Source organism: Herpailurus yagouaroundi, unplaced genomic scaffold, assembly GCF_014898765.1.
Source record: "Herpailurus yagouaroundi ecotype Mexico unplaced genomic scaffold, PumYag 355, whole genome shotgun sequence".
Taxonomy (NCBI): Eukaryota; Metazoa; Chordata; class Mammalia; order Carnivora; family Felidae; genus Herpailurus; species Herpailurus yagouaroundi.
Genome location: NW_024412572.1, coordinates 5878879 through 5890886, shown reverse-complemented (window position 1 = coordinate 5890886; position 12008 = coordinate 5878879). Strand labels below are relative to the sequence as shown.

Genomic DNA, 12008 nt, shown 5'->3' with positions numbered 1-12008 from the left:
CGCCCCCGCGGGGGAGCGCAGAGCTCGGCGCGGGGCGGGGCGCGGCGCGGGGGCCGGAGGTTCCATCCTGCTGTAAGCAGCTCGCCAAGCCGCCCACGCAGCCGAAAGCCCGGCGGCACGCGCCCTCCCCATGGAGAAGCCCCCGGGGAAGCGGCCAGAGGAAGAAGGGCTTTCCCCAGGCTTTCCGAGCGAGTTCGGGGGGCAGAGGTTCCTGATTCCTGAGCTCTCCCCTCCAGCTGCTCCCGGTTTTCATGCAAAATCCAGAGGGAGCCCGGTGGAAATTCCTTGGGCACTTGCAGCTGGTAGCTTCTGCAGCATTCACCTCGTTCCTCCCCGACCTGCAGGGAACGCCCTACACTGCAGGGGTCTCCTTTTTCTTCTTGAAAGGGAGAGTGAATTCAGTCTCCCTCTATCCCCCTTCCTGAGCTCCCTTCCTAAGGCTCTTATCATTTGGAAGCCACTTTTCACGTGTGAGCGAGGTCCTTCGTGCTGCAGCAACCTCCTAACAGCTCTCCTTTTCGTGGACTTGGCGAATCGAGGGGAGACAGAGTTGAAGAGCTGAGCAAAGAGTGATTGTCCCCTTTGATCAAAGAAAAAACCAAGGCCCAGAGAAGGGGAAGGATTTGCACCAAGCTTATACTTGGGGTCTGTGAGGGTGGGCACAGCATTCAGAACTCAGGGGTCCTGACTTCGCGGTCAGAGTCCAGCCTGCTTCTGGAATACCCTTGGGCCCCCGGCCCTCCCTGATTGCCTCTTAGCACTTAAGTTGCCCCAAGAATGTCAAAGATGCCAAATAAGCCGGTTCGGAAGCATCCAGGGTATCTCTGTAAAGACCAGACTGTGCACAGGAAATACTGAAACTAGACACAAGCAAGAGATTCCCAACTGCTTTGCAGAGTTTGTGTTGCTGTTGCTGCTTTAAAATAATCATTGGGTTGAACTGATGTGTTGAATGAAAATCGTGGTGCATTGGAATCATTTATCAAGGAAGAAATCGTGGAATTTCCTTGCCTCTCTGCCTGGGATGCGGAGTGTATTCCTGGTTGGAGGCAGGGAGGCAGCTGGTTTGACCTGATGGCTCCAAAGCCCTGAGAGGTCATGTGGTGCCAGGCCCTGGCCGAAGCTACCCAAAGTCAGGTTCAGGGAAAACCACAGGGCAGCTTTCCATGTATCACACCGCTGCAGGCTACTTGAACTTCCAAACACGGTACCTCAATAGAGAGTCTCAGATCCCCAACCCCTGCACTTGCCCACCCTCCAGACAGCCTTCCTCTCAGGAGATCACAGCCTTTGGAGGCCAGGTCTCTTTCACACCTGCAACAGAGTGAGGGAGTGGAGGCATTATAGACTCACCCCATTTTACAGAGGGGAAGACCCAGCAGAAACTGGCTAGCCAAGAGAGATGAAGTAAGTCATGCAGAGAAAGGAGATAGAACCCAGAGTTCTGACAGTATGACCAGAGCGGGGTGTCCTGGGGAAGTGGGGGGAAGACCCGCTGAGTCCTGCTGTGAGACCTGCATGTCTTTATATGGTGTCCGTTGTGATCCATTTCCCCAGCCCAAGTAACCCACTCACCCATGCACAACTGCACCCACTCAGTCCCGCAAGCACGTCCACACCTTATACACATCCACTCACCCTCCCTGAAGTGTCCTGACATTTCCATCAACACAGCTGATACTGCCTGGTAGAGAAATAGGAGTAAAGAGGCCTGGAGCTTGAGACTGGTTCCCATTGCATTCTCCCAGGCCAGAATCCAGCTCTCTCTTCTCTTTCCACTTGGACACATGGCCACAGTTTGGGTTTCCTTTCTCTCCCATCATCATAGACCTTTTGCCTATTTCTTATACAGCCTTCTGACAAGGCCAAGGGCAGATCAGGGAGGTGGTGTGGGTGGCCCTGAGATGAAACACTCAAAGGGCTTTCTCATGCTTAACTCTTAACACAGCTTCCCAGGCTCAGGACCAGACTGGTCTGGGGTCAGAGGCTGGGGGCAGTGGGAGGGGAGGCTTCTCCATGCTCATGGATAGCTATGGGGGTGGGCTCTATTAGCTGGGAGGAGCCCTCATATGCCTCTCACTCCCCAACTGGCCTTAAGAGCTGAGCCACTGATCTAGGTTCTCATGCATACTAACTGCAGAAACTGGGCTGTTGGGCTTAAGTAGAACCTACTTCCCCTGTGGGGCCTGCCCTCCAGTTGAGATCTTCTTCAGCTTTGACACCATACCCTTGCCTCCCTCCACTCTGCAACTGCTGAGCCGGCCTGGATCGTACATATTAAGAGCTTATTTATTCAGGCAGTATTCATCAAGCACCTACGAGATGTTGAGGTAGCCTCTCATCCCCCATTTGTTCCAGGCCCATGAAGTACCAACCTCTCCTTCCTGTTAACCCTTCCTGTCCACAGGTTCCCACTGCATAGCAAACCCCAATAGAGTTGCCAACTAAAAAAGTATTTTAAGATCCTAAAAAGGATCAAAAGAGACTACCAAGTGTCAGGATCCTCCTTAAGTTCCTGCCTTATGACTTGCACATGAAGCTCACTGAGAAAGTATCCCTCTACGACCCAGATAATTACTTTTCCAAGACACGCCAGTGCAGGAGTGCCATGGGTCCCCCTACCCCTTTGCTTGCCAGATCCAGGCAAAGCAGTGCTGGTTCCCTGAAAAATACAGCAGAGCTGAAAATCATTTAGGCTTTCAACAGCCTCCCCCATGAGCCCTTCAACCTTTTGTGAGCCTCATGCCTGGTCCCTTAGTCAATCGGTGCCACCGTGGCATCCTCCTTCCTTATCAAATCGGTTCTTGGACACTGCTCAAATAAAACCTCTTTCATGCTGAAGTGTGAAGGCTGATATAGCTAAATGTGTTGTTTTTCTCCTGTCCTAGGAGAATTTGCATTTTAACAAGGGGGATAACCTTGAAGTATCGTAAGGAATCTCTAATTGTGGAGTTGTTGGCACAGGCAAGCTAGTCTGAAGGCAGAGGCCTCCCTGGGTCCCCTGAATCGCCATAACTAGCTGTAGATTTGGCCTTGTACGCCCACAGCCCATTACCGTATAGTGTCAGGAGAACCAGATGATGAGTTCTAGGCCCAGTTCTGCCACTGACGCATCTGGAAGCATCAGTCACCTCTCGGGCCACAGTTTTCTCATTTGCCAAATGAGAAGTTTGGACCAAAGGACTTTTTAGTACCTTTCCAGCTCTGACTCCCCCTAAGGGCAGGAGGACCCTGATCCAGCTCCTAAAGCCCTCCAGCCCCTACAGCTGTGGCCAGAGGGAATGGCCTGATGCCAGCACAGAGTGTGGGCAGGGACTTGGATAAGACTGCATGGCCTCTGTCCACAGTAGCCTGACTGCCTGCTGGTGACAAAAGGTACCACTCAGCACATACACTGGTCCTGCAGAGTTACATAACCCTCCCAGATGGGATATTCCAAACAAAGAGCAACAGCAGAACAGCCCATGCCCCCACGGTGCCCAGGGCCACACATAGCAGGCTTTGCCTGTGGTGGCTTCACCGTCACAACCACCCTGGGATGGAATTTCAGAAGCCCACTCTCTTTTCTGTTTATTTGTTTGCTTGTTTGTTTCTTGGTTTCTCCTAGATGTTATTTCATCTAAGAAAGTTCTTTTTTCTCTAGGCTTGATCAGAGAAAGTAAAGCCCTCCCCCAGCTCCCTGCCTTTCCCCTCAACCACCACCCCAAATCCCACAACACATCAGACTCTCCTTTTCTCAGTCAATCTCTGCTGTTGTTTGCAACTTTTTGACCTCAGAGGTAAGCAAAGAGCAGGTCTACCCTTCCATCCCCAGGATGGAAGAATTTGGAAGAATGGATATAGCTTTCATTCCAGGGAAGTTGCAAGCATTCTCCTGGTTCAGATTCCATTCCCCTCACCCTTTACTTTAATCCTTGACAAGTTCATATACTAGATGAGACTGTGGTTTCCCCACTTAGAAAATAGGCAAGGTCATTCTTATCACCATAGGGCACTGGGTGATAATTCAGATCCCTTTGATTTCCTTAGGAGAAGTGCAAATAATCTTACAATGATGCAACAGAAGACACTTAGTTGAGTTTAAGGAAGTATTTCCCAACTATAAAGTCATGGGACCTCATCACGGATCACCAAGGGTTAGAGGATTTGTCCTGCTTGGCTGCATTTCAGGGTAAGCTCCACATTCTCATATCTGCAACAGCTTGGGTATGCATTGTCCAAAGGTAGAGGGGTAGATGAGAAAAGGGCACAGGTGGAAAGCAGGCTTGGAAGGATGGAGGAATCCTGAACTTGGATTCTAGTCTTTCACTGTGGTCTGACTGTGGATGGGCCCTAGGCCCTGGTTTCTTTATCTGTAGAAATACTACAATGTATTGAGCACTTACTATGTGTCCTGAACAGTACTAACAAATGATACTATTTAACTTTTAAATTTTACAACAACTCTTCAACGTATATATTACTTCTCATTTTATAAATGAAAAAAACAGAGGCTTAAAGAGGGAAAATAATGAATGTAAAGTCTCGTAGATGTTAGAGCAGGATTCATACCCAAATTTGCTTAATTTCAAAGCCCATGTTCTTTTTGAAAATTTTTTTGTAAATGTTTATTTTGACAGAGCGCAGAGGAGGGACAGAGAGAGAGGGAGACAGAATCCCAAGCAGGCTCTGCATCGTCAACATGGAGCCGGATGCGGAGCTCAAACCCACAAATTGTGAGATCATGACCTGAGCCAAAATCAAAAGTCGGACACTTAACCGACTGAGCCACCCAGGTGCCCCACAAAGGCCATGTTCTTAACCACCTAGGTCTTGAAAATTCTGTGATTCTGTGGTTTCCTTACGTTCTTTTTAGCCTGAAAAACCTAATTTCTCCCTCATTCTATTCCTGATCTTTGTTTGTTTGTTTGTTAATGCCCATGTTCCTTGAAATGGAGGTGACCACCTTCCTCCATGGAAACAAGAAACCCTTTCCAGCCTGTATGAGAACCTACACTTTGTGCTTTTCCAGAAGCAGAAGAGGAAGGTGCTGCAGTCGCCCAAACCTTGGAAATCCTGCCAGATGGCCTTGCATTTGGGGATCTGCCAGGCGCAATGAGAGTGTCCCCAGGACTTCTTATAAGAACCCCCTTACTAAGCAGCTGCTTAGTGTTCAGGGCCATAGAGAGTCCGTTTGGGCCCCAGTGAAAATTTTTGAGGGTCCCCAACAAGGTCAGTCTGTCTAAAAATCTTTACACAGGATTTAAATTCAGGACCCAAGTCTCTTTCTGGACCACAGGTCCTACTGCTGATCCCACCTTTCCCCTCCTTTCCCATATCAGCCTCACTTTCATTAGCTCTCCACCCAGACCTGACCCCATCTGCCTTTTCTCGTAAGTGACCTTTGAAACTCAGGCTGCACAGATATTTGCTGAATCAGCAGAACCAACTGCTGCTCCTCTTGCTTGGTTTCAGGCCAATAGGAAAATGTTCCAGGATGCCTTTGTATGGGGCCCTTATGGTGCTAACTCTGTGGGCCTGGGAAGGGCTTGGGGATATGGAAGGACAGAGTGGGATGGAGCAAGGCACAGGGAGCTTGTGAGGAGGACAGAGACCAGTGGGTTTTCCCTGAAGCAGGGGTAACTTGTTTCTCTTGAATTGTGTTCTTTTTGGATGAAAAATTGGAAAGAACAGTGGTCTGGGCTCTTGTACAAGCAGGGGACAGAGGATCTTTATAAGTGCCTACTTTGTGCCGGCTTCTAGGTGAGCAAAAAGACACACACTCCTTCCTCTTGGTGAGCCTTCACTCTGGCCCCATTTTCCAGCTGACCGGCAAGAAGTCCTCTTCTTGCTGGGGGTAGAGGAAGAAAAGGAGGATATGCAGTTTGGTGAGCACTGACCTTCTTGTTGCTTCCCCAGCAAAGCAGGCCTTCCAGCTACAGGTAGACAAGGACTCTGAGTATCAAGGCCCTTCTTACTCTGTTGAAAGGGTTTAGCCTAGTAGGAGGTGATTAGGATAGGGGGGACTGTACTTTTAGGGGATGGGATGATGTTCATATGCAATACAGGTATCTCTGTGAATTGAATCTTCAGGGCTCTGTCCTCCTTCCAGCTACCCTTGGCTCTTACTCTTCCTGACATAAACCCTTGACTCCAACCAAGATAACCTCTCTGGGCTCTCAATATGACTTATATGCTCCCCCTTTTCACCCTGTTCTCTTCTGATAGAGGGTGGCTCTAGGCAGCAGCAATCTGCTTATATTTGTTTAGATATTTCTTGATATATGTCTCATGTATGTTGAACAAGGACTATTTGCTTCTTTCCTGTTTTTCCCCAGCACAGGTTGTACAGTTTTGAATGGACCAGACACTAGATAAAATACAGCTGACTGACTGACAGACCTTCACAATCTCTTAATAGCTCTCAGAATGGGCCAGACTTGAGCTGCCATCTCCAGGAGGACAACCCTGACTCAGTAGGAGCAGAGACACCTGCTCCAATCAGCATTTTAGACAACAGGCTAAGAAGCACATCTAATGACTTCCTAACTATCCTTCAGCCTCCAGTCAGTGTGATACCATGGAGCTCAAAAATTGACCTAAGATTTATTTCATGCTTAAAGGACGGGAGTAGAGAAGAGGAGACTTCCCTGGGCCGCTTACGTGGAACCAACGGATAGATAGAAGGAAGAAAATATGGGAGAGAGAGTTTGAGGGGAGAGAAGAAAGAGGAAAGAGAGAAGGAAGGACAAAGAGAAAGGAAAAAGTGGTGAGGAAGAGAAAGTATAAAAGGAAGACAAAGGACGAAGGAAGAGAAGAGAGGACAGGGGCTACTACTGAGCCACCCAGACTTCATGGCTACTTGGAGGTGGGTGTAGGAGCTGAATTTGATTCACAATTCAGGAATCTTACCCAGCCTCTGGTAATCCTCTGCTTAAGGGTTGGGGAACACGGGAAAGCCCTGGGATCCACCAGCTCTAAATGCATGGCTGGGTGGGTGTGCAAGCATGTGCTCAGACAGAGGAGCTGTGGTCACACTGAAGCAGTAGCCTCAGGGAGGGTCATGTGCTTCCATGGCAAGAAGTAGACTTTGCCAGATCAGTCTGAGGCTCTGACTCCAGCCAGGAAAAGGGATAATCAATTCTGTAGATGCTGTGAGCCTTGATTGAAAAAATAAAGAGGAGGAAGCTAGATCACTGCTTTCATTAAGAGGCAAAAACAGTGGGGGCTGGAGCTTAGCAAGAACCAGGAAGCATGCAGAGAAAGAACATTAACCCCTCCAGCATCTTTCTTCCATGGTATGTCTGCACTCACTCACCCCCTCATCATTGCTTCCTTGGCCTGACCTCCAGGGCCACCACCTTCCCATCTCCCTCAGCGAAGAAGGGTGAGAGGCCAGGCTGCATATTAATGCAGATCTGATGACAATTAAATGATCCATTATTTTTTGGTTTCAGGTTCCCCAAGGCTCTTGCCTCTCCTGGATTTGGGCAGGAAGAGGAGTTCTGAGGATAAGAGACAAACCGTGTGGGAAGATAATGCATCTAACACAATGCCTGGGCCCTTGTAACCCGCACTCAACCCTCAGCAACCTCACCAGGGCTGCATTCTTACTATAACGAGGCCAGAGAAGAACAAGTAAAAAATGAGAAAAGATTTTAGTAAAATTATGATCCAAAGACCTTATCTGCCATATCGTCTTCCTACTTCAGCACGCCCAGTAGAGAACTGATTCAGCAGGGAGCTCCCCAGGAGAAACACCAGGGAGAGGGCTGCTGGCTCCGCTCTTCTCCTCATCTCACCCTATCCATAAAGATCTCTCTCTCTCTCTCTCTCTCTCTCTCTCTCTCTCTCTCTGCCTGCTGGCTGCATCTAGCCCTGCACCATCGAGAGGTATGGGCAGAGGATGACAGCCATACAAAATGGGGGTCACGGGTAGAAAGCAAGGTGGGACCAAACACGTAGTCAGCAACAATGATTTATTCCTGAGGTTCTGTGGGGTGGAGGGGGACTTAGGTTGAAGTTAGGCAGAACCGTGGAAAGAAATGAGTGGCACAAAAGGCACAAAAGGCATTCAGCCAGCCAAGATGTCCATGATTCACACCCAAGGGGAGAGAGAGTTGCAGGGAGGAGGTAAGGCATTCTCTCTAAGTATCTTGGTATCCAGCCTCAGAGAGAGCAGAGGGAAAAGCTGGAGGATCTGGAGGAAGGAAGGAGCCACTTGTGGTATTAACCTCTTATTGCCTGGCACAACTTTCTAAGGGAAAGATTTTTAACAACTTCCACTCTCCTCCACCATTCTAATTACTTCTTATTTTTGTTTTGCTCCTATGGGAAGCAAAAGCAGGACAAAGGAGAAGAAAAGATGAGGACACTATGGTTTGTCTCTGGTTTTGACTTGTGAGGTTGGATAGGAATCCAAGTGATTCCTAAATCCCTGGTTTCCCAGCAAGAGCACCTGGGAAGGAGAGTTTGGGCTCTCTAAGCTACTTTGGGGACCACAGTAAAGTCCTTCTCCAAGAAAAATTAACTAAATCATTCTTGCTCATGCTTCCCTGAAGGGATGAAAAGAAAGTGTGAAAGAGAAGGGAGATATCAAAGGGCATGAGGAGAAGAATCAGGTGAAGAACGATAATTACCAGGAAACTGTGGCTGCCCCCAGGGAAATGAATGGACTAGTTCTTCCCCCCTCCCCCCCCCCATTTTGGGGAAAAGCCAGGCAATACCTTGTAAGAATATTATCTTTTTTGAACCATGGGCACTGAGGGAAAACTGACTTTCTGCTTTTTATGCCAGATAAGGAAAGAAAACCATGAAACTGAAGGAAGAGCAAATGGGCCATTGAGGGACCTGGGGAAGAAAGCCGCATTTTCTTGGGGCCTGAATCAAGTGCTATACATCTGCCAAGCCAGATCATCCTGGATCTTCACCCCTAAGAGCCCATGGTTCCAGTGAAATCTACCCTGTGAGCTAACATATCCTGACCCAACTTCTCTAACTATGTAGATGTGAGGAGAAAATGAGTTTTTAAGGAATACATCAAATCTTCACAAGTATCTGCAGACCTAAAACATGCTGAGACTGGATGAAGGTGGGATTCTTGGCTCTCCTCCTTCCTCTCCCCACCCCGCTCTTCCTTTAGCATCACCATTGTCAGGGGCAGGTGCTGACTAGTACTGATTTCCCCTGAGCTGTTCTTCCATGCAGTTCTCCCAACACCTGTATAATCAGAGGAAGGAAGCTGATATGTAAAGTAAAGAGCTTGAGGTTCTAGAGTCCCTCCCTGGGGTTAATGAGTATATCTCTCTCAGGACCCAACATGAGGATTCCTATGATCACCAGATAACCAAGCGGAAACAAGATTTGCAGTCACCAGCCATAACAGAGAGATTTAAACATCCAAATACCAACAATTCCTTTTGTCAACTATCCCTTTCATCATCGTTCCCTTTCCACAATTGCCAACCACCCTACACAGAAATCCTCCTTGAGTCAGAGGAAAAAGCTATAGCCAGACTGAGACCTCAGGCTATAACACAGTCCTCCACCAGCTTGGTGGGATGTGTCTTTGCACCCCTTTAGTTCTATGGGGATTCAGAAGAAAGATGCCCACTCAGGTCAGAGCAGAGTAAGCTTCCCTCAAAGAGCCACTCCTGGCTTTGACTCCCACTGCATCACTTAAAGAGCCAGACTCGTTCCTCTGGGAAATGCTTTCTCTCACCCTTTATCTTCCTCTACCTCCAGCTCCCCTGCCTTCTCACATCATACCTGCTTTTCAACTGTATCCCCTGCATCCTAAATTTTCTCAGATTCCAATTCTACTCTGCCTAGACCCTAGCCGTTTTAAAGCTCTTAACATGTCTCTTTGCCAAGCCTCTGTCTTTTTCATATCTCACTCTCCATTCAAATAATTTTACTACCCAAACTCCCTTCCAAATTTTTCCTAACTTAAAAAAATTCAACTGTTCTTTTTTCTTTGGTTTAATTTTCACCAAAACTTCCTTCCAATCTTGTCGTCTTTAAAACCTCTTTAAAACCGGTATCCCCAATAACTTAAAACCCATTTCTTTCCTCCTTTGCCCCCAGTAATGGTCTGGATGCTCTCTTTTGCTCCAGCATCCCCTCAGCCCTCTCAAACACTGATATCAATCAATCCCTCTTTTCCCCCAAATCTCCTTGACACACTTCTACCTCCAAGCATCTGCTCATCTCTTCACTTCAGGTTACTCTAGTCCTTCAGACTCTTAGGTGCACCTGGTTTTCCCCTTATCTCCTCCTTTTACCCATTTGCTTCCCTGTCTGTCACAACAGTCCCCATCCCTTCTTCCCCACTCACTCGGGTCTCCTGCTCAGGACGCCCTTGCCGAGGGCGGCGGGGGATTTGTGCTGAAGGAGGGTTCCAGCGGCAGTGCAACAACTCGGGGGACGCTCTTTCTCCTTGTCGGCGACGGCCCCGGGCGCCACTGGGTGCTGGTGGGGAGACTGGGGTGCGTAAGCCCTGCTGCTGGGGCCCGGCTGGGGCTGCACCAGGAGCTGTCCGTGGTGCTGAAGCGGTGGCTGCTCCGGCGCAGGCTGCGGCGCGGCGGGCGAGAGCTGTCCGTGGTTCTGGAGCGGTTCCTGGGCCCCAGCGGCGGCGGCGGCGGCGGCTGTGGCCGGGGTGATGGGCAGCGGGGCTGGCGACGGAGGGACGAGCCCGGGCGGAGGTTGGGCTTGCAGCAGCTGCTGGTGCTCCCACAGGCTGCGGTTCTCGGCGCTTAGCTCGTCCAGCCGCCGCTCCAGCTCGTCGATGCGCTGGCGCTGGGTGTGGATGAGGCTCTGCTGGTTCTGCACGATGGCCGTGAGCTCCTTGAGGTAGAGCACGGCACGCACCGGGTTCTCCAGCAGGCTCTCCATGCCGCCCGCCGCCGCCTGCGCCCTGCCTGCGCCTCGGCGGGCGGCGGGGAGCGCGAGGGCGCGCAGGAGCCGAGCAGCCCCAGCGATCCGCTCACCTCCCTCTCCAGCGGGCCCAGCCTCCCTCCCAGCCGCCGGCGCCGCGTCACGGCCACACAGACATTCACACACGCACCGAGGGGCGGGACCGCGGCGCCAGGGCCCACCCACCCACCCTCCCACCTCCGGGCTTCGTGAGGAGTCTCGGCCTCCTGCAGGGCTGACAGGAGAAAAGGGAGACGACTGAGGGAGTCGGGCGACGGGAGGGTGGCGCGGGGGCAGCATAAACGAGAGACTGGAGATAGATAAATCAGGGGAGAAAAGGAAAGCGGCTGAGGTAGATGTACCTGTGCTGTGAGAGTGCGGTGGGACGGGTAGGAAAAGAGAAGCAGATAAGGAAAGAGGGAAAGAAGAGGGAGACTGAGAGAATGTCGGGGGGCGGGGGAGAGAGAAAGTGGCAAAAGGAAAGAGAAATGTATTTAAAACGAGGAAGTCATGGGACTCTGAGAGGTCATGATTTCTGTTTCCTATGTCCAGCCATCCCAGAGGTTAGGGGTCATCTTAAACACCTTCTGGAATGCATGGGTGGCTTAGTAGGTTAAGCCTTGACTTTTGCTTTCGCCCAGGTCATGATCTCACAGCTCGTGAGATGGAGCCCTGCGTTGGGCTCTGCGCTGAGAGCAGGGAGCCTGCTAGAGATTCTGTCTCCTCTCTCTACTCCTTCCCCGCTCTCTCTCTCTCTCTCTCTTAAAATAAATAAATAAACATAAAAAGTATTTTTTTTTTTAATTTGAAAAAGACCTTCTAAGGAGAAGTCACACTTGCCCCTTTTGTACTAAACAATATATTCTTTTGGGGAATTCCCTGAGACACAAAAGTCATAGAACTATAGGGGACCCTAGAGAACATCTAGTCCTTCATTCAGCCAAGAGGAAACTTAGGGTGAGAAGTCTGTTTATGCTGGGTGTTCTCTGGACAAAACTGTCCTCAGGACAATTTTGGCCACTCTAATATGAACATGAACTAAATATACCAAACCCTGTGTGTCATGGGTTCATGCTTCCAGAAACTTCTGAAGAGATTATTCTGTGTGAAAAGCA

At 49.8% G+C, this 12008-nt stretch overlaps 1 protein-coding gene across 10 annotated transcripts in view; it reads right to left on the bottom strand.

Moving 5' to 3' along the window:
* IQSEC3 (IQ motif and Sec7 domain ArfGEF 3) overlaps positions 1 to 10982 on the bottom strand; it is a 108524-nt gene extending 97542 nt beyond the window's left edge. For 9 of the 10 annotated variants that reach the window (XM_040462993.1, XM_040462996.1, XM_040463000.1 and 6 more), the window contains exons 1-2: positions 10316 to 10982; positions 5726 to 5830 (exon numbers count right to left, since the gene is read on the bottom strand). In XM_040462993.1, coding sequence (XP_040318927.1) covers positions 5726 to 5830; positions 10316 to 10872 — 662 coding nt within the window. In that variant the 5' untranslated portion in view covers positions 10873 to 10982. The remainder of the gene's footprint in view (positions 1 to 5725; positions 5831 to 10315) is intronic. The other variant, XM_040462994.1, reaches the window with a different exon arrangement.
* Between the last annotated feature and the right edge of the window lie 1026 nt (positions 10983 to 12008).